The sequence below is a fragment of the Chaetodon trifascialis genome, chromosome 20, assembly GCF_039877785.1.
Source record: "Chaetodon trifascialis isolate fChaTrf1 chromosome 20, fChaTrf1.hap1, whole genome shotgun sequence".
In the NCBI taxonomy this organism is placed as follows: domain Eukaryota; kingdom Metazoa; phylum Chordata; class Actinopteri; order Chaetodontiformes; family Chaetodontidae; genus Chaetodon; species Chaetodon trifascialis.
Window position 1 is genome coordinate 5,648,804 of NC_092075.1, and position 21,111 is coordinate 5,669,914.

At 42.3% G+C, this 21,111-nt stretch overlaps 3 protein-coding genes across 5 annotated transcripts; 2 read left to right on the forward strand and 1 right to left on the reverse strand.

Annotated features, from left to right (window-relative positions):
* The first annotated feature begins 709 nt into the window (after nucleotides 1-709).
* On the forward strand, nucleotides 710-15,542 carry LOC139348986 (kynurenine--oxoglutarate transaminase 1-like). Its single transcript, XM_070989424.1, has 26 exons — nucleotides 710-973; nucleotides 1,054-1,112; nucleotides 1,452-1,599; nucleotides 1,716-1,865; nucleotides 2,096-2,182; nucleotides 2,277-2,402; nucleotides 2,553-2,673; nucleotides 2,752-2,828; nucleotides 2,912-3,001; nucleotides 3,199-3,385; nucleotides 3,467-3,543; nucleotides 3,811-3,897; nucleotides 3,975-4,030; nucleotides 8,923-8,941; nucleotides 9,140-9,196; nucleotides 9,279-9,318; nucleotides 9,994-10,107; nucleotides 10,197-10,356; nucleotides 10,448-10,537; nucleotides 10,619-10,668; nucleotides 11,296-11,426; nucleotides 11,771-11,843; nucleotides 11,943-12,041; nucleotides 12,167-12,269; nucleotides 12,870-13,017; nucleotides 13,175-15,542. Exons 1-26 carry the CDS (start codon nucleotides 908-910, stop codon nucleotides 13,259-13,261), a joined length of 2,502 nt encoding a protein of 833 aa, XP_070845525.1. The 5' UTR covers nucleotides 710-907; the 3' UTR covers nucleotides 13,262-15,542.
* LOC139348315 (kynurenine--oxoglutarate transaminase 1-like) lies at nucleotides 5,353-8,800 on the forward strand. Its single transcript, XM_070988278.1, is given in 12 exon segments — nucleotides 5,353-5,405; nucleotides 5,913-6,060; nucleotides 6,177-6,326; nucleotides 6,506-6,592; nucleotides 6,704-6,829; nucleotides 6,975-7,095; nucleotides 7,174-7,250; nucleotides 7,334-7,423; nucleotides 8,049-8,235; nucleotides 8,378-8,454; nucleotides 8,545-8,631; nucleotides 8,747-8,800. Coding segments are annotated over 12 exon segments (1,257 nt in total).
* st6galnac6 (ST6 (alpha-N-acetyl-neuraminyl-2,3-beta-galactosyl-1,3)-N-acetylgalactosaminide alpha-2,6-sialyltransferase 6) lies at nucleotides 15,356-20,536 on the reverse strand. Of its 3 annotated transcripts, none has more exons than XM_070988279.1 (6): nucleotides 20,274-20,536; nucleotides 19,781-19,859; nucleotides 18,659-18,853; nucleotides 16,118-16,530; nucleotides 15,703-15,810; nucleotides 15,356-15,601 (listed from the first exon to the last, which is right to left on the reverse strand). In XM_070988279.1, the coding sequence occupies exons 2-6, from the start codon at nucleotides 19,802-19,804 to the stop codon at nucleotides 15,415-15,417; spliced, it is 927 nt and encodes a 308-aa protein (XP_070844380.1). In that variant the 5' UTR covers nucleotides 19,805-19,859; nucleotides 20,274-20,536; the 3' UTR covers nucleotides 15,356-15,414. The 3 variants fall into 3 exon arrangements, with proteins under 3 accessions (XP_070844380.1, XP_070844382.1, XP_070844381.1); XM_070988281.1 differs by having other exon boundaries at nucleotides 20,091-20,344; XM_070988280.1 differs by having other exon boundaries at nucleotides 20,153-20,343.
* Nucleotides 20,537-21,111: the final 575 nt, after the last annotated feature.

Here is a 21,111-nt window from a genome sequence, read left to right on the forward strand (position 1 = left end):
TAATTTTAGTTACTTTTCAGATTCAAATTTTAATGTGAAATATATTCAACAAATGAATTATGGTGTGACATTATTGATTTAATTAAATAGCTTTAGTTACTAATTATTAATACAAAATGCAAATCAAATCCACCAATAAATTCTGATGTATTAGTGTAGGTTAAGCGACCCAGCTTTATATATAGTGGAATTGAAATTAGCTTAGCTTCACCTCTCCCACTTCTGGTGTTACTTTTTCCGGTTTAGTGACGCTACGCCCGCTTTACCCACGTGTGTTCAGAAATGTGTTGATACTTTTTTTTTTTTTTTTTTTTTAACCAATGAAGTCCCGTCTCGATGTGTCTGTTGAAGTTGAGGTTGCCAGGCAACCGTTTAACTCCAGAGTGCTGTATTAAACCTCTTATGTTAGTAAAATTGTTAGCTTATTAGCCTTTTTCCCAAAATGTGGAGCTAGTTCTTTAAAAACCAATATTAATGTTGCAAATTCAATCTAACATAAGGTATAGCTGGTTGTACGTGACATTTATTTATGTGTTGTGGTCGTGTTAGCTAACTGTCGCTGTTTCTAATTCTGTTCAGGCTACTTAGTGCTAATTCAAGTACATGCTAAAGCTAGCTCTAACCGTTAGACGGCTAACGTTATGCACTCATTCATAGAGCTGGAGTTACATCCTGGTAATGACAAAGCCGCTTCTCGCTCCGCCCATGCAGGAAGTAGAAACGAAAACACAAGGAGGTCGAAGGGGATTTACAAGCACTTGACTTCAGAAGTTCATTAGCATTGAAAATAGAATACATATCCGCAGACACCGCAGATCCGGAAAAACAACACAAACATCTTTATGCACCGTCATCTTTCCTGGTGATTGAATGCTGCGCTCTTTTCTGAAGCGATGATCATCCTTTCATGGGAATAATCAGGAATCTTGTCACTAACTTGACTGTAATTCGTCGGACCTCAAACCAGCACATTGTGGGTACAGCGATAGAAAAACAAAGACACGCTGGTATACTGCGAGAAAGGATGGATTTAAAAGTGTGCTTTTATTACAGAAAATCATGTCAAGACGACTTCATGCGAGCAGAACAGACGGTGTCGAGAAAAACGTTTGGTGAGTCACATTATTGACACAAGAGGACACCAAAGCTGTCCAGGAGATTATTTATAGTCAGCGTGATTAAATCTGTGCGAAAACAAACAGATCCCTAACGGAGGACAGGACACTTCATATGCTTTCGTTTTCCACAGGGCCCACAGCCAGGCGTCAGTCAGGACAGTTGTAGATTCATAACAGTCTGCACCTCCACTGACATTTAGATTTGAGGAGAGGGTTGCAGGGCTGGTGGTAGCTCAACAGTCAGGGAGGATAATATGTGACAACATGCATACTGTAACATATGATTATTCTCACAGATAGCGCTGCATTGTCTGACCTGTTTTGGGCCAACAGGGTTGAATTCACACAACTGGCAGCAGACTACAAAGCAGTGAACCTTGGACAGGGATTCCCTGACTTCTCCCCTCCCAAGTTTGTCCAGGAGGCTTTCTGCAATGCTCTGAATGGAGGACCCCTAATGCACCAGTACACCCGAGCTTTTGTGAGTGGTCATGTGTGAATGATAATAACTTATTTTTCCCAGGTATTAAAAGGACAAATGGATGTAGAACAAACAGTGAGAGGCATCTTATGATTTCCTGTCGTTTCTCTCATCAGGGCCACCCCCCTCTTGTAAAAAGTCTGGCTAAATTCTTCAGTAGCATTGTGGGACATGAGATTGATCCCTTTGAAGACATCCTGGTCACAGTTGGAGCTTATCAGGCTCTCTTCTCTGCATTTCAAGCTGTGATTGAAGAAGGGGATGAGGTATGAAAATCCACCCAAGTGATGTTCTGTTCTACAGACATAAAAGCAGAGAAACAAAAACACATCAAAAATGTTTGAATATCGTGTATGTGTTGTTGACTATGATAAACCTCCTCCACATAATGTTCTGTACAGGCTGAAAAAGACTAAGAATTGAGGAAAACCAATGCCATTAGCCACAAGATTTGCTAACTTAACTTCAGCAGAGTAAAAGTTTATTTATCTTTCAGGTCATAATTGTTGAACCGTTCTTTGACTGCTACCAGCCAATGGTGAAGATGGCAGGAGGAAAGGCAGTGTATGTACCCCTGAGGCCGGTGAGTGCTTTGGACACGCCTTACGAACCTTTATCTACGTTTAAATTTACACATCAGCTTTTGAAGGTTTTTGTTTTCCTGTGTTCGATTTCAGAAGGCTGAGGGAGGAGCCGTCCTGTCAAGTGGAGACTGGGTTCTTTCTCCTGAGGAGCTGGCCAGTAAATTCACTCCACGCACCAAAGCCATCGTCATCAACACTCCTAACAACCCATTAGGCAAAGTAAGACGTTAACCACTGCAGTGTGTCTTTGACATCCAGCTGGTTGATGCAACAGTCCTGCATTTCAGATGTTTAACTGTGAAGTCACTTTGTCGTTTCACAGAATAAAGTGTGTTGTTGTGCATAAACACACATCCATGTCCATGACAGGTTTACAAGACTGAAGAGCTCCAAATGATCGCTGATCTGTGCATCAAACACGACGTGCTGTGCATCAGCGACGAGGTGTACGAGTGGCTGACTTATGATGGAGCCAAGCATGTAAAGATAGGTGAGATACAGCCAGAGCTCAATGCGCAAAGGGTAAGGCTGCATTCCTGATCTATTAATCCCATCAATATGTTGACAGCCAGCCTCCCTGGGATGTGGGAGCGAACCATCACTGTTGGCAGCGCTGGAAAGACCTTTAGTGCGACTGGCTGGAAGGTAACGCACAGATTGTCAGAGGATTCAGGGAATGTGTTCCTCTTCACTGCACATAGTTACAATGAGCTGTTTGATGTCTCCAGGTTGGCTGGGCCATCAGCTCTGCGCAAATCATTAAACACATGAAAATCATCCACCAGAACTCTATCTACCACTGTGCTACAGCTGCTCAGGTAAACACATCACAAGGAGCATTTTCAATAGTTCTAGGCATGAAATGTGGTTTATTTAACTTCTGTAACACAGACACTGTTTTATTTCAAACTCTGGCCTCAATACTAACGCTTACCAATATACCAAATTCCACACAAATGATCATGTACTTCTGTATTTCCCTTTTGGCCCTCTCATCCCTTCCTGCCTTCATCAGGAGGCAGTGGCTCGTGGATTTGAGAGAGAATACGAGCTGTTTGGGAGTCCAGAGAGCTACTTCCAGCAGCTGCCTGCGATGCTGCAGCACAAGAGGAAGAGGCTGGCCTCGTGTCTGGAGAGCGTGGGTTTACGGCCCGTCATGCCGGAGGGAGGCTATTTTATGATCGCAGACATCTCCTCTGTCAGTGAGTAAAGGACAAACATCCACATCCATCACTGCCGTTTATTGTCTGATTAATGTTCACCTGGGCTTTCTGTTTCAACAGAGGTGGACTACAAAGACCAGAGCTCTGAGGGTGAACCCAATGACTTCAGATTTGTGAAATGGCTAACAAAGGAGAAGGTAAAGAAGGAGTGACCTTTCGCAAACTTCCAAATGGATTCACAGACTTGCACAAGATTTTGTGCACAAAACACACACAGATAGATCGACAGACACACACACACCATTTTGCCACATCTCCACCTACAGCAACCACAACTTTCTATGAGGATGAAATTTGGAATGAAGGTCAAGTGTTTGTGTGTGTGAATGCATGAACGTGTGGATGCATGCACATACGTGGTCACGGCTTTTTTGAATTTGTGCTCGTTGCCTTTTTTCCTGCAGGGTTTGGCAACGATCCCCGTCTCTGCATTCTACAGTCCGGAGCACAGCAAGGAGTTTGACAAATACATCCGATTCTGTTTTGTCAAGGTAAATTCAACCTAATCAGCTGAGATGATTTTGATCACTCACTCACTCACGCTCACTTCACTCCCTTTGTCTCACAGGAGGACTCCACCCTGGACGCAGCAGAGGACATCTTGAAAAAGTGGAGTCAGGGACAGTAAATTCGTCCTCCCAGATTTCAGCAGGCTACTGAAACAGACTTGGGTTGCGTCCTCATTTCAGTCAAGCCATATTGAGTGTTTCTCTGTGTGATTGCATCACAGTACTTAAAGGTACAAGAAACCAATTGTCCACTTTCACTTCATCCTTGCACTTTGTCCTTGTACTACGTTTCCCCTCAGACTTAAGCGTCTTTGTTCTGTAGCTTCATTAGTGTCAGGAATGTCTGTATAATTACTTTGGCCGACCACATAAACAGCATTAAACGGAATGAACACCAACCAGCAATTTAGATATGAAGTCAAGAGGTGTCTTATTTCCAGATGCATTTTAAATTTACAGAAAGCTTTTTCCAAGCATCGAAGCAGCCTGACCTGAGTTTGAATCACAATGAATGAAAACGGACCACTGAGGCCAATAGCAGTGCTTGTAAAGGTGTTTGTTTCCAGCTGTGTCGACATCGACTGCATATTTAAGCTTCTTTCCATGTATTTTGCACTGTGTGAGTTTGTGGCCAACATTGGTGGAATGCAATAAATCACCTTTTTCTCAGGTCCTGTGCTTAAGTACAATTTAGAGTTACTTGCATTTTTGTTTGTTCGAGTATTTCCATTTTCTACATTTCAGTGGGAAATGTTGTTCTTTTTACCCCACCACATTTATTTGATATCTTAAGTTACTTTTCAGATTCAAATTAATGATGTGAAATATATTTAACAAATAAATTATGGTGTGACATTATTGATTTAACTTAATAGCTTTAGTTACTAATTATTAATACAAAATGCAAATCAAATCCACTAATAAATTCTGATGTATTAGTGTAGGTTAAGCGACCCAGCTTTATATATAGTGGAATTGAAATTAGCTTAGCTTCACCTTTATCAGCGGCAGCAGCATTAAAATTATGTGCACACGAATGCATCAGTAATTAGATTTTATATTCAGTATTCTCTATTAACCTGAACATGGACCATTCTGAAAAATGAGTACTTTTACATTTGGTTTACGTTAATGCTCCTGCTTTTGGATTTTTACTTGCGTAATATTTTGAATGCAGGATTTTCACTTGGAACAGAGTATTATTACTGCTAGTTTCACTTAAATGGCAGATCTGAATACTTCTTGCACCACTTCCATGTAAAGGTACAAAAGGTTGAGCAGTCAGGAGAAGGAGGGGTGGAGGCGACTGAAGGCTTTGACAGTCGGAGCTCCGTGAGAAACCATCAGCAGGTGGGTGCAGCAGCTGTACTGAGCTGAACAGGCAGTGAGTAAAGAACTGCAGCTTTTAGGTCAACTGTGCTTTTCTTTCAGTGCATCATGTCAGGACGACTTCGCGCACGCAGAATAGACTGAGTCGATAAAAACATTTGGTAAGTGATAATGACACAGCTTGATGTGACTTTATGGGCCATAAACTACAGTGAAGGTCAGTCAACATGACAGCAAACGGCTCCCTATAGTGGAAACTTTCATGTTTTGAATCATTCACATTGAAAAAAAAAAAAAAAAGTTCTCACCCAGAGGAACATTTTTGGTGTCAGCGTTTGTTAATACTTTGGGATTTTGGTTCCCCGAGTTGAGCCCGTCAGGAAGCTGTGTACTTCCTCTCCTGCTGTTTTTTTCCTCAACTCGAATTTGCAGAGTTTAAATCATCTTCCTGCTCATTCATCCTAAACTGTATCCTCTAAGCAACCTTGATTTCTATTATTTTTTTCTCATCTAAATCATTAAACAATTCTAGTGTCTAGTTGTACTGGAGAGCATTTGCACGAATTCTATCATAATTTAGATTTGATGAAATGGCAGTACACATTATTAACTGGGATAATTGTGATAATGTCGTCACAGTGCTTGACCAGCAGTTTTTACACCAACAGGGTTGAATTCACGCAACTGGCAGCAGACTACAAAGCAGTGAACCTTGGACAGGGATTTCCTGACTTCTCCCCTCCCAAGTTTGTCCAGGAGGCTTTCTGCAATGCTCTGAATGGAGGACCCCTAATGCACCAGTACACCCGAGCTTTTGTGAGTGGTCATTTTTGGATGATAATAACTTATTTTTCCCAGGTATTGAAAGGATAAATGGATGTAGAACAAACAGTGAGAGGCATCTTATGATTTCCTGTCGTTTCTCTCATCAGGGCCACCCCCCTCTTGTAAAAAGTCTGGCTAAATTCTTCAGTAGCATTGTGGGACATGAGATTGATCCCTTTGAAGACATCCTGGTCACAGTTGGAGCTTATCAGGCTCTCTTCTCTGCATTTCAAGCTGTGATTGAAGAAGGGGATGAGGTATGAAAATCCACCCAAGAGACGTCTTATCAAAATGTTCTACAGTGCAGCGGACATAAATGCCATTAGCCACAAGATTTGCTAACTTAACCTCAGTAGAGTAAAAGTGCTACATACTGTAGTTTCACTTACCCAGTTTTGTGGGTAATAACTTTAGGGAAAAAAACTTTATCTTTCAGGTCATAATTGTTGAACCGTTCTTTGACTGCTACCAGCCAATGGTGAAGATGGCAGGAGGAAAGGCAGTGTATGTACCCCTGAGGCTGGTGAGCGCTTTGGACACGCCTTACGAAGCATCTTTTGACAGTCACCGTTATCTATGTTTAGATTTACACATCAGCTTTTGAAGGTTTTTGTTTTCCTGTGTTCAATTTCAGAAGGCTGAGGGAGGAGCCGTCCTGTCAAGTGGAGACTGGGTTCTTTCTCCTGAGGAGCTGGCCAGTAAATTCACTCCACGCACCAAAGCCATCGTCATCAACACTCCTAACAACCCATTAGGCAAAGTAAGATGTTAACCACTGCAGTGTGTCTTTGACATCCAGCTGGTTGATGCAACAGTCCTGCATTTCAGATGTTTAACTGTGAAGTCACTTTGTCGTTTCACAAAGTGTGTTGTTGTGCATAAACACACATCCATGTCCATGACAGGTTTACAAGACTGAAGAGCTCCAAATGATCGCTGATCTGTGCATCAAACACGACGTGCTGTGCATCAGCGACGAGGTGTACGAGTGGCTGACTTATGATGGAGCCAAGCATGTAAAGATAGGTGAGATACAGCCAGAGCTCAATGCGCAAAGGGTAAGGCTGCATTCCTGATCTATTAATCCCATCAATATGTTGACAGCCAGCCTCCCTGGGATGTGGGAGCGAACCATCACTGTTGGCAGCGCTGGAAAGACCTTTAGTGCGACTGGCTGGAAGGTAACGCACAGATTGTCAGAGGATTCAGGGAATGTGTTCCTCTTCACTGCACATAGTTACGATGAGCTGTTTGATCTCTCCAGGTTGGCTGGGCCATCAGCTCTGGGCAAATCATCAAACTTCTGAAAGCCATGCATCAGATGTCTGTGTTTGATTGTGCAACTGCTGCTCAGGTAAACACATCATTCCTGAAGCACTGCATATGTTGTTGCTACAAAACATGACTTCATAAGATTTTATCAGAGCAGGCCTGAAATAAGAAATCTGGTTCCGCTGCCTCAAGCTTTCAGTCAAGTCCGGAAATCCAATTATTCTCCTGCTGTTTGTGTTATAAATTTAATATTTTCATATATTCCTCTTCCTGTGACTCTGAGAGAGGAATCAAATGTACTTATAAATGAATTACGTCAGTCTTTTAAAGTCTGCCTGACCACACTGATGCATCTAATGTCATCAGTGCACATTGCACAGACAAACAAAGGTCATAAGAGAACTTTTCTTTCCGTTTCAAGTCAAAAAAACATCTTTTCCAAAGATACTGGTTTGGAATTATCATTGTCTTTATGTATCGGCCAACATATACATCAGTGCTAACATATATGTAATAAGTTATCATCGGCCAGTTTATTGGTTAAACCATTACATTTAGGGTCTGAATGATTTAACACATAATAAACATGATATTATTACTATATGCTGATGGTCTATCTTACAGAAATGGGCAGACAATCATATGCGTATATCATAATTTTCTTATTTGTTTCTCTCTGTCTCCTCATCCCTTCCTGCCTTCATCAGGAGGCAGTGGCTCGTGGATTTGAGAGAGAATACGAGCTGTTTGGGAGTCCAGAGAGCTACTTCCAGCAGCTTCCTGCGATGCTGCAGCACAAGAGGAAGAGGCTGGCCTTGTGTCTGGAGAGCGTGGGTTTGCAGCCCATCATGCCGGAGGGAGGCTATTTTATGATCGCAGATATCTCCTCTGTCAGTGAGTGTCACTCGTATACTGTGGTGACTAAATCAGCCAAGACAGTCGCAGCTTGAACACTTTATGTTTGTACTCGTGTATGCAGTGAGGTGTTATTCCTGCATCTGTATGTGTGACTAACTTTAACTTCCATTTATGACAGAGGTGGATTTCAATGGCCAGAGCTCTCAGGATGAACCCTACGATTTCAGATTTGTTAAATGGCTCATTACAGAGAAGGTAAAATGAAAAGGTTAATGAGAATTTTATCGAAGATGGAAAGAATTGACAAAACAAAGATTCTCTTATTTGGGCTTTTTTTTCTTGCAGGGTTTGGCAACAATCCCCGTCTCTGCATTCTACAGTCCAGACCACAGCAAGGAGTTTGACAAATAGATCCGATTCTGTTTTGCCAAAGTAAATAAAATTCAGTTTGTTAAATTGAATTAATTAATTGAATTTGATTCAAGTCTCCTCTATCATTGTGTTGCTCGACAGACCTCTCACTCGACTCACTCTCTCTTTCTCAAAGGAGGACTCCACCCTGGATGCAGCAGAGGACATCTTGAGAAAATTTCGTCAGTGATTAAACCTCACACTGTGCTAGTGAAAAGACAGCCTTAAAAAAATCCCCGTAAACGTTTTTGTGCAATGTTGTTTTAAGCAGAAAACTGTACATGAAATATTTTTCCATGTCCTGTTTCTCAGATATTTGATATGTATCCAAGTATCTAAAAGACTGGAATAAAGCTTTGAATTATCAGCTTCCTACGTATATTTATCTGCCAATACTTTGTGAAGTTGTGTGTTTGGAAGTCACAGCAGTTCAATTAATGAAACCTTCGGGTTTTATTGGAAAATACCGACAGAATCTTATTTTGAAACAAAGGTGGCAACCCGGAAGTTAATACCGTTCACGTGTTAGTGTGTGAAGATGTCGACAGACGCTGCAGCGAAAAGGGCTAAAATAATGTCCTCTCAGGTTCTGTTACAGTATTGTTTTACTTAAAAATGACCTCGTCCTTTTCTCTGGCTCACTTGTAATGTGTTTTTGGTTTTTACAGCCCGAGGAGAGGGTGGACTGGAAGAAAAGGAAAGCAGAAAGTGAGTAAACAGTTAGCTCAGGCTACATTTAGCTAACACGTAGCTAGCTAACAACTTTCAGCTGCATGTCCATCAGTTCAGTTTGACACTAAAGCGGCAGTGCGATCTTTTATTCGCTATAACGCTAAGATCAAGACGCTTTAAACTGACAAACGGATGTGTGGATTTTGCTCATGATTTTTATGTAGTATTTCATATGATATTTGGGCATGTGTTTGGCCACAACATTAACGTGTAATTTGTTGTTATTTGTAAGTCTTCTGCTAAGAGAGTAGTTTTATGAATGGTTCGTCACGTTTAGCTCCAGCACTGCACTCCTGGAGACTGAGGTGTCAAAGTTGAACTTCATTTAGGGGTTTTCAGGAGTCAAGTTTAATTAATAATAATATCGCCCAAAATCTTTGGCTTTACAATGTGTACACTTGATTTGAGGGGATCTTAATGAATTAAAGGCGCCCCAAGATAATTAAATGAATGAGAGAAAAATTACACATCTTTTGCACGAAACAGCAAACCTAAAGATATTCACTTAATTATCTCATAAAGACAAGCAGCAAATCTTTACTGGTTAAGGTTTGGAAGGGCTGCCTGAGACCATCGATTCTGTCTCCAGTCTGTCTACACGCAGTTTATCTTAATTTCTAACTGATGTTGTTGATTATTCCTCAATAACAGTCAAGGAGACTCAGAAGCAAAGGAAACAGACCAAGCTGTTGAAACAGTTGGAAAAGCAGAAACAGCAAGAGGCCGCAGAGAGAGCGAAACTTGAACAGAGCCAAAACAAAAACGGTAACCTCACTATCATGCCATGGATTGCTGTCAGCTTACAGACCTGTGGACAGCTGCTGTAATGTGTGATCTGTGCTTGTATCTCTTAGGTCGGGCTTACACAGTGAGTGTGGCCCTGCCAGGGTCTGTCCTGGATAACGCTCAGTCCACCGAACTTCGTACGTACCTGGCCGGACAGATTGCGCGAGCCTGCGTCGTGTTCTGTGTCGATGAGATCGTTGTGTTTGATGAACAAGGAGAAGATGTGAAGTAAGTCACTGAAGAGGTACGCTTAATTGGTAAGCAGTCCCTAAACCAATCAGAAACCTAATAGAGAAGCTTTTTTTTTTTTGTCCCACAGGAGCGTTGAAGGAGAATTTAAAGGTGTTGGGAAGAAAGGACATGCTTGTATTCAGCTTGCCAGAATACTTCAGTACCTGGAATGTCCCCAGTAAGTCAGAACATTATTATAATCTCACCTGTTATCAGCCCGTTTTATCATATTTTGATCATGGCTTTTCTTCTCCACCAGGTATCTGCGCAAGTGGTTTTTCCCAAAACATCAAGATCTGCAGTATGCAGGTAAAAGTCCAGATTTCCCATTCTAACATTCATTTATAGCAGGTTTGTCAAAGCAGACGCTGTGGGTCCACCATCAGAACAAGAAAACTGGGACTTGGCACCATTAAAAATATGCTGAATTAGCTGTTAGTAGTTCCCGCTTGCAGCGTACCCATGCGTGTACAGCCAACTATCATTGGATGCAGCAAAAAACTTAAAAGCATGATGACTCTCAGGCAAGTTCTTGAGTTATAATTGGAGTTATAATTTCTAAACCGATTCAGTGTTGTTCATTATTAATGGATTATTCAAACTATATCCTTGGAGTCACGCTGAATCTAAAAACATGTGTTTGGTGACTGTGTTCAGAGTTATGCCTCTGAGAAGGAGTGCAGTGCAACACAACATGCAATGAAATATCTTAATTGCCTTTGTGAGCTGTACGTCACAGCCACTGCTGCAGCACCAGCTGTTCATCCTGCTGATGAGCGCTCCAAACTGCAGTAACTAACCAGCTGTATTTCAAACTGGCCTGCACCTGTCTCTTTCACCTCAAGTCTCCCTCTCTGTATCCCTTTGATAATTATCTGAATACTATATCTAGGTGGGGATTATATTGTAATGTTATTGGTCTTTTTTCTCTACCAGGTTTGCTCAACCCTTTAGACAGCCCTCACCACATGAGGATAGATGATGAATCAGAATACCGGGAAGGAATAGTCCTCGACAGGCCGACCAAACAAGGACAAGGCTCATTAGTCAACTGTGGGATGAGAAAGGTGAGTGTGTGTTCATGTAGGTTACTGTCATCAAGGTGTGGACGCTATGATTAAAGATATAGTTGGTATTTGCAGTGTAGTACAGACTACTGATTCTAAAATGCCAGAACATAGTGAAAAATGTCCATGAAGCCCGACGTAATGTCTTATTTTCTCCAACAAATACACCAAAACCAAAATATATTCAGTTTACTTTCGTAGAAGACAAAGAAAACAAGATAATATTCACAATTAAGAGGCTGTAACCAGTGAATTTCTGCCATTTGCACTTAAAAACAACCTAAACAAATAATAATTTTAAAAAAAAGTTGATGTTACTGAACTACGTCGATCTGCTCCCACAGGATGTTCGCATTGATAAACAGCTGCAGTCTGGACTTCGAGTCACAGTTCAGCTCAATAAGACACAGAGTCAAGGTAATTTTGTCCATCGGACTGACCTTTTTAATGTTTTCTGTATATTTTCTCTATGAAAAGTTCCAATAGTGTGTGTATGTCCATCTGTCTGTCCGTCAGAGAGCAAACTGTACAAAGGTGTGGTGGTGGCGCCTCACGTGCCCAGGACTGAAGGAGGTCTCTACTGGGGTTACAGCGTCCGCCTGGCGTCGTGCCTCAGTAGGTTTCCTGATACACTCCCATTACTCAGACCTTTGCGACACCTTGGAGGATTAAGAGCCATATATCGCTTTTCACCTCCTAAGTTGTGCAAGAATCCTTATTGCTGTCCGTTTGTAATGCAGGTGCAGTTTTCACAGAAAGTCCGTATAAAGAAGGATACGATGTGACTATTGGCACATCAGAGAGAGGCAGCAGCATCGACCAAACGACACTGTCACCATTCAAGTACGTTCAGAGCCAAGAAGCCTGGAGGGAAGGCGGAGAGTTTCTTTCTAAGCTATGCTAACAGAATGGCATCGTTGGTCTGTCTGGTTGGTCCACTTTGACCCAGACTGAAATATCTCAACTATGGGATGGATTCTCTGACTTTTCCTCTAGCGCCTCGGTGATGTTAACACTGATGGTTTTAATTGAAACGTCTGTCAGATTGCCATGAAATTTGGGACAAACGTTCATGTTCCCCTCAGGTTGAATTTTAATAACTTTGGCGATGCCTTAACAATTCATTTGTCCAGTAGTTTGTTTAATAGCCAGACAACCTGCAGACATTCCCATCAGCCTCAGCTGTACTCTGTGTGCTAATTAGCAAATGTTACCGTCTAATACACTGAATTAAAATAGTGAATATGGTTAATATTATACCTTATAAACATGTTAGTATTGTGACTGTGAGCATGTTAGCATTTAGCTCACAGCACCTTCGTGCCTGAGTAGAGCCCCACAGAGCTGCTAGCATGGCTGTAGACTCTTAGCCTTGTCATGTCATTAATGGTATTTTATCATGTAGTTTCATTCATTTAAACTTGACTTTTCTCCACTTTTCAGACATCTTTTGGTAGTTTTTGGAGGTCTTCAGGGATTAGAGGCCAGTGTAGACGCTGACCAAAACCTGGACGTGACTGACCCCAGTGTTTTATTTGACCTTTACCTCAACACGTGCCCCGGTCAGGGCAGCAGGACCATTCGCACAGAGGTGATGGCTCGTCATTTGTTGAAGCACAGCGTGATAACATACATTTGCACTCCTTATATAAGCAAACGCTGCTCCTTCTGAAAGCAGAGTGGATTCATCGTGCCTGTTCTCCTCACACAGCGTACTGATTTCGCTTTTCCTATCTTCTTCCCAACAGGAGGCCATCTTAGTCTCCATGGCGGCACTGAGACACAAGATCACAGCTGCCTTTTCAGATGTGTCCAATGGTTTATTAAAGAGTTAGTGATGGAGGAAAGTAAACACAGACATGCTGGCAGACACTTTATCATCTAGCTGGTGTTCATGGCGTTGTTTCCTGTCACTGGACCTCTTAGTATTGCTCTCTGTTAAAACAGCTTCACAATAATTTAATTTGTTTCGAAATGCTCAACAAGTTGTACATATTTAAATACAAATACTTTCCACAAACCTGAACTCGTATGACTCGTATTTTTCAAAGCTTATTATATGTTTTTCAATAACCAGTACAGAGCTTTTCAGGAAAAACTGTGCCGAGACCAGCACAGCATGAACAAACCAATGACATCCATAAACGCCACAGTCGGCTTCAGGTTTCTGAGCGAGTCGGGGTCAAACACATGCCTGCGTTAAGGGGAAATGAGCCATGTGCTCTGAGCGACAAACGAACACTGGACGGCAAGACAAGAGGCCTGAACAGCTCTCAGATTGCAGATGCAGTCACTTTCCAGTCGCCACACATGCCGCATGCATCTCCCTCTTGTATTAGCATTTCGTTTTCCCTCATTGAGCAGAGTAGGGGGCTGCTGGCACAACCTCGCCCACTTCTGATGATGTGCAACTAAAGAGGTCACAACCCCAGCAGCCTTCTTGGTTATTTGTTGAGGGTGTGGACTGTGTTTGTGGAAGGGCTTGATAGACAGTTACACCAAGCTCAACCTGATACAGCAGTTCTACAGTGGAGAGCTGTTTCTGGAGCCTGTAGTCTGTGGTGCCGTTGATGTACATTTACTTTTATTACTTAAAGCATTTCTAATACATAGTCTCCCCTCATTGATATAAACTGGGTGGACATAATTTCATCCAGTGTGTGTTCGCATCATAAAGTTTCAGCTGCCGCCTTCTGTATTGCCGATATGGGCTGTTCTTTATGGTCCGCAGTTCACAGTTATTACATTTTGCATCACATTAAACTCTAATATTGCAGGCTCATATATCTCAGTAAATTCAGCAGGCAGTTTAATCTTGGTGAAGTGGCGTAACAGTCAGCGTGGTTCATATATTTTCTTCCTGTTCATTAGGAAAAGAGGAAGAGCCTCTCCTGAGGATGAATAATCTTACAAAATATGTCCACAGATAAATCCTTTGCAAAAGGCAACACAGTTCGAGAAATCGCACCCTTCTCTGCTTCATGCGTCTATGATAAAAACTGGCTTTTAATTTCGTCGTGCAGCCCGTAGGGCAACGTACTGGTACATAACATAACGTGATGCATTCTGCGGGCCATTTGAACTCGAGCTGCATGCGCTGAAATGCCACGAGACGAAAAGGTTAAAGTTCATGAGGCAGCGGTTTGTGCTCACTGTCTGCTTTTCATGAAAACATTAAAATCAACATCTATTGCAGCAAAAATGTTACAATGAAGAATCTTCAAATTGAGGACACATCGAGCAGAGTGGAGCACATGAAATCCCTCAAACTGAAGGTTCGTTCAGTACAGATCTAAGTGTGACTGTAGCTCCAAGCGGCACTGGACCCTCGTCAGATTATCGTCCTTCCCTGATTCACAATTTAGCTGATTTTAGACTGTCGCTTGGTTGTTTTATGGATCTTTGTGCTTTGATGTTAAACACTGTTTTTTTTTTGCCTTTGCTTCTGAATAAAAATACATACAAATATTTATATAATTCAACCGAAGATGTTGAAAAGTGTGGTTATGCATCGGTTCAGGAACTGCTTTTGTACCCCGCCGTATTGCTCGCACTGTTTGGCTCCAGTGTGTGTTGTATGTGTACACTGAATAAGCGATCTAATGAATTTGACTACAATTACTGTCATATAATCTGTGTATAATGAAGAGCTAATAGAATATAGTGCTTTGTCACATCCAATGACATTGCTTGCTGATGTAATCGTCCTGCAACATTGGAAACATGAGTGCATTTTCAGTACATAACAAAAATATTATAAACATGTAAAAATTCATCTTCTGTTTACAAAAACTCTTGTCAGACGGCCGCCACGTGTCAGCGCAGAGAAACCTCTCAGAGCTGAGCCCTCGTGGCCGTTCCTGAAAGGAGCTGTCGTTCATCATGAGGCTCGTTCAGGGGAAATGACAATAAAATCCAGCTCAAAGCGCTTCTCTTTGTTCCACTCGGGCCTCTGTGGGATCTCTCCGTGGTTTTCACAGAAGTCTTGTCACCATTTGGGATGAATGAAGGTGATGTTGTACTGTTTTGCCCAGCGTGCAAACACGTGTTTCTCTGTGATAAAGCGGTGGTGGTTCCCTCTTTGTCCGGCCTCGTTCTGCACGTACGTTACACATTCATCAGACCCCCTGGGCTTGTAGTAGTGGTAGGGCATCTTCTTGGCTCCAGTTTTCTTTCTGGAAGAAGAAGGTTTTATTATTAATTAGTTTAATGACCAGTTCACCTGTGATTTTTACTCAGAAAGATGGTTTGTTCGTGTTTTAGAGGTTATACTCACCCACAGTGGTAGGGCGGAACCATCCCATATACTTTGATATTATCACATATCTCGATGGCTATGACCATGGTGAACCAGCCTGTGCTCAGCCACGAGTGAGATTTTTGTCTGAGCAGAGAAAAAAACAACAAAACAAATGAGCCAGAGTGTGTGAACATTTACACCAGACGAGGTAGAAAATATGCTTCACATTATACTAGCTCCCCAAATAAGTCAGGTTGTTAATATAGGAGATTTAGAAACAACAGGAGTTGACCTAAAGTGCAGTCAAGGCAGATGCTTCAATAAAGGACAGCATGCATGATTAAAGGAATAAAAAGTACAGAGATGGTGATAATAACAGAGAAGGCAAGACTGAAAGTGAGGATGAGCTGGCAGAGTGTGGTCAGTGACGTGCTGAGGAGCTAATACTCACCTATCCCGTCCCGTCTCCCTTTGAAACAGGTTGTCAAACCTTCGCATCTTGCTGGCCGTGATGGTGAAACAAGACAAGTTGCTGTAGGTCATGCCGACTCTCTGGATCAATCTGTACAAGGTTCCTTTGGCTTCCTTTCCAATCTTGTTTGGGGGTCCCCAGAAGATGATCACGGGGTTGCTGTCTGGCCGGTGGAGGAACTCATTTGGCCTCCGGACCACCCTGAACACGCTGGAGTGGGCTACGACCCTCAGAGAGGTCTGATTCCCAACATCAGTCTCGTACCCCAGCGTGGGGGCGTCATTCATACGGATCACGCACTCCGTACGGTCGATCTCTTTTCCTGCTCCGGTACCCAGAACGTGGCTGGAGCTCGTCACCAGCGCACAGTTTTGACAGCGAAGAGTCATATTCTGAAAAGAAACGCGAAGAAAAATTTCACTTTTTGACTGAATGCATAAAAAAAACCAAACATCATTATGCTTGTTTAACCGTGCTGACATAGCTCAACTTTGCCTTTAGCTCAAAGCACCAGAGGGATTGGCTGTAAGCTAAACTAAAGCCTGCAAACAGTAATACCCTCATGGCAATGCTACTTGGAATTTTGAATTATGCAGTGGTTCCCACCCTTTTTCCTTCAGGGAGCCCTGACTAAGTGACAGAGTTCATGGATATTTCATATTATATTAAATACATAATGATGGGGGGGGGGGGGGGGGTACTGCACACGACATGCTTCTGTGAAATTTTTTCTCCGCATTTATCCCATACTGGTGGGTCTTCCTCTGCGGCGCCCGGGGACCCAGTTCCTGTCTGTCACCATTGGTCAGGCGGTGATCTTCTTGCATGTTTTAGTGGGGGTTATTTAAGGAGGATACCCCAGGTGAACACGGGGAGAACATGCAAACTCCACACAGAAAGGCCCCCGTTTTCCTCGAGCAGGCACTGAAGGCATGGTGGAGGAGACGCCACCAGCGCCCACAGCGGGATTCGAACCGAGACCTTCTGTGAGGCGACAGTGTTGCCACTTGTTCCACCATGCCACCCCAACAATAACAGCACAGAATAACTGATAAACTGTACAGTTAATCCAAGTAGTGAGCTCAGGAACTGCAGCACAAGATGTTTTTCTGATATTTTTTGGAACACAAGTTGTTTTAACTGCTGTTTCAGTTCCTTGTACTTCCTCTACTTGAGACACCCCACCTCCCATTTCCTCACCAGGATATCAGGTCCTTTTGTGTTTTAAATTCTGATGTCTAGACCACTTAACATCTACATATAAAGTCCTGCAGGATGCCTCCGGTGTGAGCCACCCCCGGAGTCGGCTCTGATACCTACAGCAAACCAAAAGGTGCAAATATACACCTTTGGGTAGGGGAGGTGCTCCTAAGGTATAAATGTTTAGCTCTCCCCATGCTTGGGGTCTTCATTCTACCGCTCGTGTGATGATTGACCTTTTCTTTGCAAAGAAAATAAAAACCTTGTTGGCCGGCAGAAGTCTATATTTCATTCTTCACCAGCAGCAGAGAATTTCCACAACACTGCGTACTTTTCTATTGCAGGACGAGGCAGAGAATGAATGCTGTGAATACTCAGTAGCTCGCGTTCAGGTCTTCACCGTGTCTTTACCTGTGAGAAGTTCATATCTTAAATAATAATCTAAACTAATAATAATCTAAAAGATAAGAATTTCATTAAGTATTCTTCACAGAAATGAATGAAATGCTTGTTTAGATTTTTAAAAAAGCTTTTCTGACACCAGTTCGATCCCCTGTGAAGCTTTGGCGACCTCTGCTGGGGGTCTTCAAACGGCTGCTTTCAGCATCAGGTTTTATTTACAAGTGTTTAGGCTTCTCATGAATAATCTATCTTTTCAGTTTAGGCTCACGTATAATGATAGGCAGCCTCAGGTTACGTAAGACATTAATTAAAATTAAGGATACAGTGTGAAAATGAAGGTGAAGTGTTTCATGAGGTTTCTCCAAAGGAGCCAGATAACACCTCCCCGCTCTGTTTGTCAGTGCGTGGCTCAGTCTGCGGGGGGCTTGGCTTGAGGACTGGAGCAGGGCCGGTTTAAGCCCGGCATGTAACAGCTGATACGGAAGTGGGCTGGTAGCTGGAGAGGTGCCTCTTCACCTCCAGGGGGACTGCTGAGGTGCCCTTGAGCCGTAACCTTAACCGCTCGGTGTGCTACGCTTTGCAGCAGACCCGTCTGTGACATGTCTCCACATTAGTTCCATGTGTACATGTTTCTGTGTGTGTATAAAAACTGATTATCAACGTGAAAAGATGAGTTTCCTCAAGGGGACAAATAAAGCTATTATTGTAATTCTTCTTCTTCTTAGACTCCTGAAGTTAAGTTAAGTTCACACCTACATATCTGCACACTGCAGCAATAATGCTAACATTTCACACGTGTTGCACCACTCACTGCCCCTCCCCTGATATTTATAGTAAGAACTCACATTACATGCCAACAAGTATGAGACTCAGACCAGCTCGTGTGGGTTCTATGTTCATGTGCAATGTATGAAGTACCTTGTTCCCGTAAACTGGCACATAACCGTCTCTCCCGGCCCACTTCTTCAGATCGGTGGTCCTGAGCGCATGATTTGAAGCCACGTGGAAGGGAGCGTAGACGTCATCGATGACATTGTTGGAGCCATACAGGATGAGCAGCGTCATGAGGACGAAGATGGCCACCAAGATCACCATCCTGTGGCTCTGCTGTCCCTGCAGTGAGAACAACAGTGGCGAAATGTAACCAAGCACGTTTACTCCGTTACTGAGCTTCATCCTTCTATATTTTACCCCACAACTCTCAGCTATAAGTATTACTTAGAAAACCTATGAGGAACTTTTAAAATATGATGTATTGTTATAGATTAAGATCAGAAGAGTAATCACCAATGAAAATAATAATAACTAAACACTGCTCACACAATACAAATCATCACATCACAGTAGTATACATGCATAATTTACAGGTCTTGATGCCCAGTATCATCGCCGTATTCATTAAATATTCTGAACTAATAACAAACGCTTAAAATACCCTTGAGATTTGCTATTGTACAAATAGCTACATACCACATCTTACACACTCTGTATCTGCATGCACCTTGAGATTTGAGCGATTCGTGACCCCATACTGTTAGCCTTGTTCAGATTTCTGGCATGCTGAACATGTTGCACTTTGGGTATCTGTTTATTGATACGGACTGTTTATATTTGCACTCTTTCCTACTTTGTACTGCAGCTATTGCACAACAGCTTCCCCCGGGATGCTCACAGTTCTCTCTTATTCTATCTTATCTATGTGACAGGATAACAGCCGCAGAGTGAGTAGTGTTACTTTTGATACTTAGGGTACGTTTTCCTGATGATGCTGAACATCTTACTGTTATTATTAAACCTTTGTCTAACCAGGCAGGTCCTACTGAGATCACAAAATCTCCTTTTCAAGGGAGCCCTGGTGTCGGACTTGTATATTTACATAGCGGTTTAAGTACTTTCACTGACGTAAACAATGGGAATACTTCCTCCACTACTTGCAAACAACAATGACAACAGCTGCAGCATTCTCAACACTAACACTGATGATGCTGCTGATGATGATGATGAAGGGCAAGAGGTCTGAGTGCCACACCCTGGTCTTACCTTGCCACCGAGCTTGAGCCCCATGCTTTCTGATCAGGCTGCGTACCAACACACCGGCTGCGACCGTCTGTCATCATACCTGACAGGAACAAACAAACACCGCTAACGGTCACTGTCGCCGCTGCTTTTCTGGCGCCTCTCCCGGATTGACATCAAAATATTAGATTGTTTTATTAAACATGTCAACATGACAGCGACGTTTCAACAAAACGTGAAGGATTTACACTTGTTTATATTATGAGCAAATGTCGACATGTGCTCATTACACTGTCAAAGCCTTACTAGCTAATTAGCATTATATTATATTTACCTAACGCCACATACACATAAGGAAGTACAATGTTATTATTTTGATATTAAAAATATTCCTGCGCAGCCATTCGCCGTCCGCTGTCGACGAGCCTTCTCCTCGGGATTCTTTAAAAAACGACAGCCCGCAGCTGGGACAGAGGTAAAAGCCAACATCACAGGTGAAAGAGTTGATCCGGTTTACCGTTTCATGGCCTTTGCGGTCCTGCTGTTTGATGTCTCCCTCCTCCTCGCGCTTCGTCCCCCATCTTCCTGCACCACTGGCTGACGTCATCAGCGCGTCTCTCACTGCAGCACGTCCGGCTTCATAAACTTCCCTCTGCGAGCCATTACGGAAAAAAGCAATGATATTTTAGGTTATTCCTACTCAGTATCTCATGAGGGGTTTTCTTAGGGAAGTTCTGCATTGGATAAGAAATCTAAAGGAGTAGAAATACAAGTACAAGTATGTCTGAATTAAAAGGATCTTGATTTTTCAGTCAAGGAGCAAATTAATGGGTTTGCTTCAAATCTGGGTTTAGTTAACTGATAAGTGGATGGCTTTTAGTTTAGGCTATGAAGGTTGTTTTGTTTTTTTAAAACAAGCTTTTTTGCATAGATAAGCGGTAAAAAATAGCCTTAAATTTTATGAAATAATAATATAATGACAAATTCCTCCATTCATGTATATGAGTGGGGGCTTTTGTGTTTTCTATTGCAAGGGTTAAATGAAAAAAAAATCCTTAAAATATACAGAACAAGAACATTACAGCCACAACTTATTGTAACTTGAAATGGCCTTAATTTTTCAGTCAAGGAGCAAATTCATGTGTTCTCTGAGATTATTTCTTTACATGGGGTTTATACATTAATGGGCTTTTTGCATGGATTAATGGGGGTCTAGTGGGAAAAACCCTTGAAATGTACAAAATAATATCACAACCACCACTAACTTTATGCCATAACCTTGACTTTTGAGTTAAGGTGCAGATTTGGTGGGTTCACTGTAAATCTGCTGTTATTGAACTGTCAAGTGGGTGGCT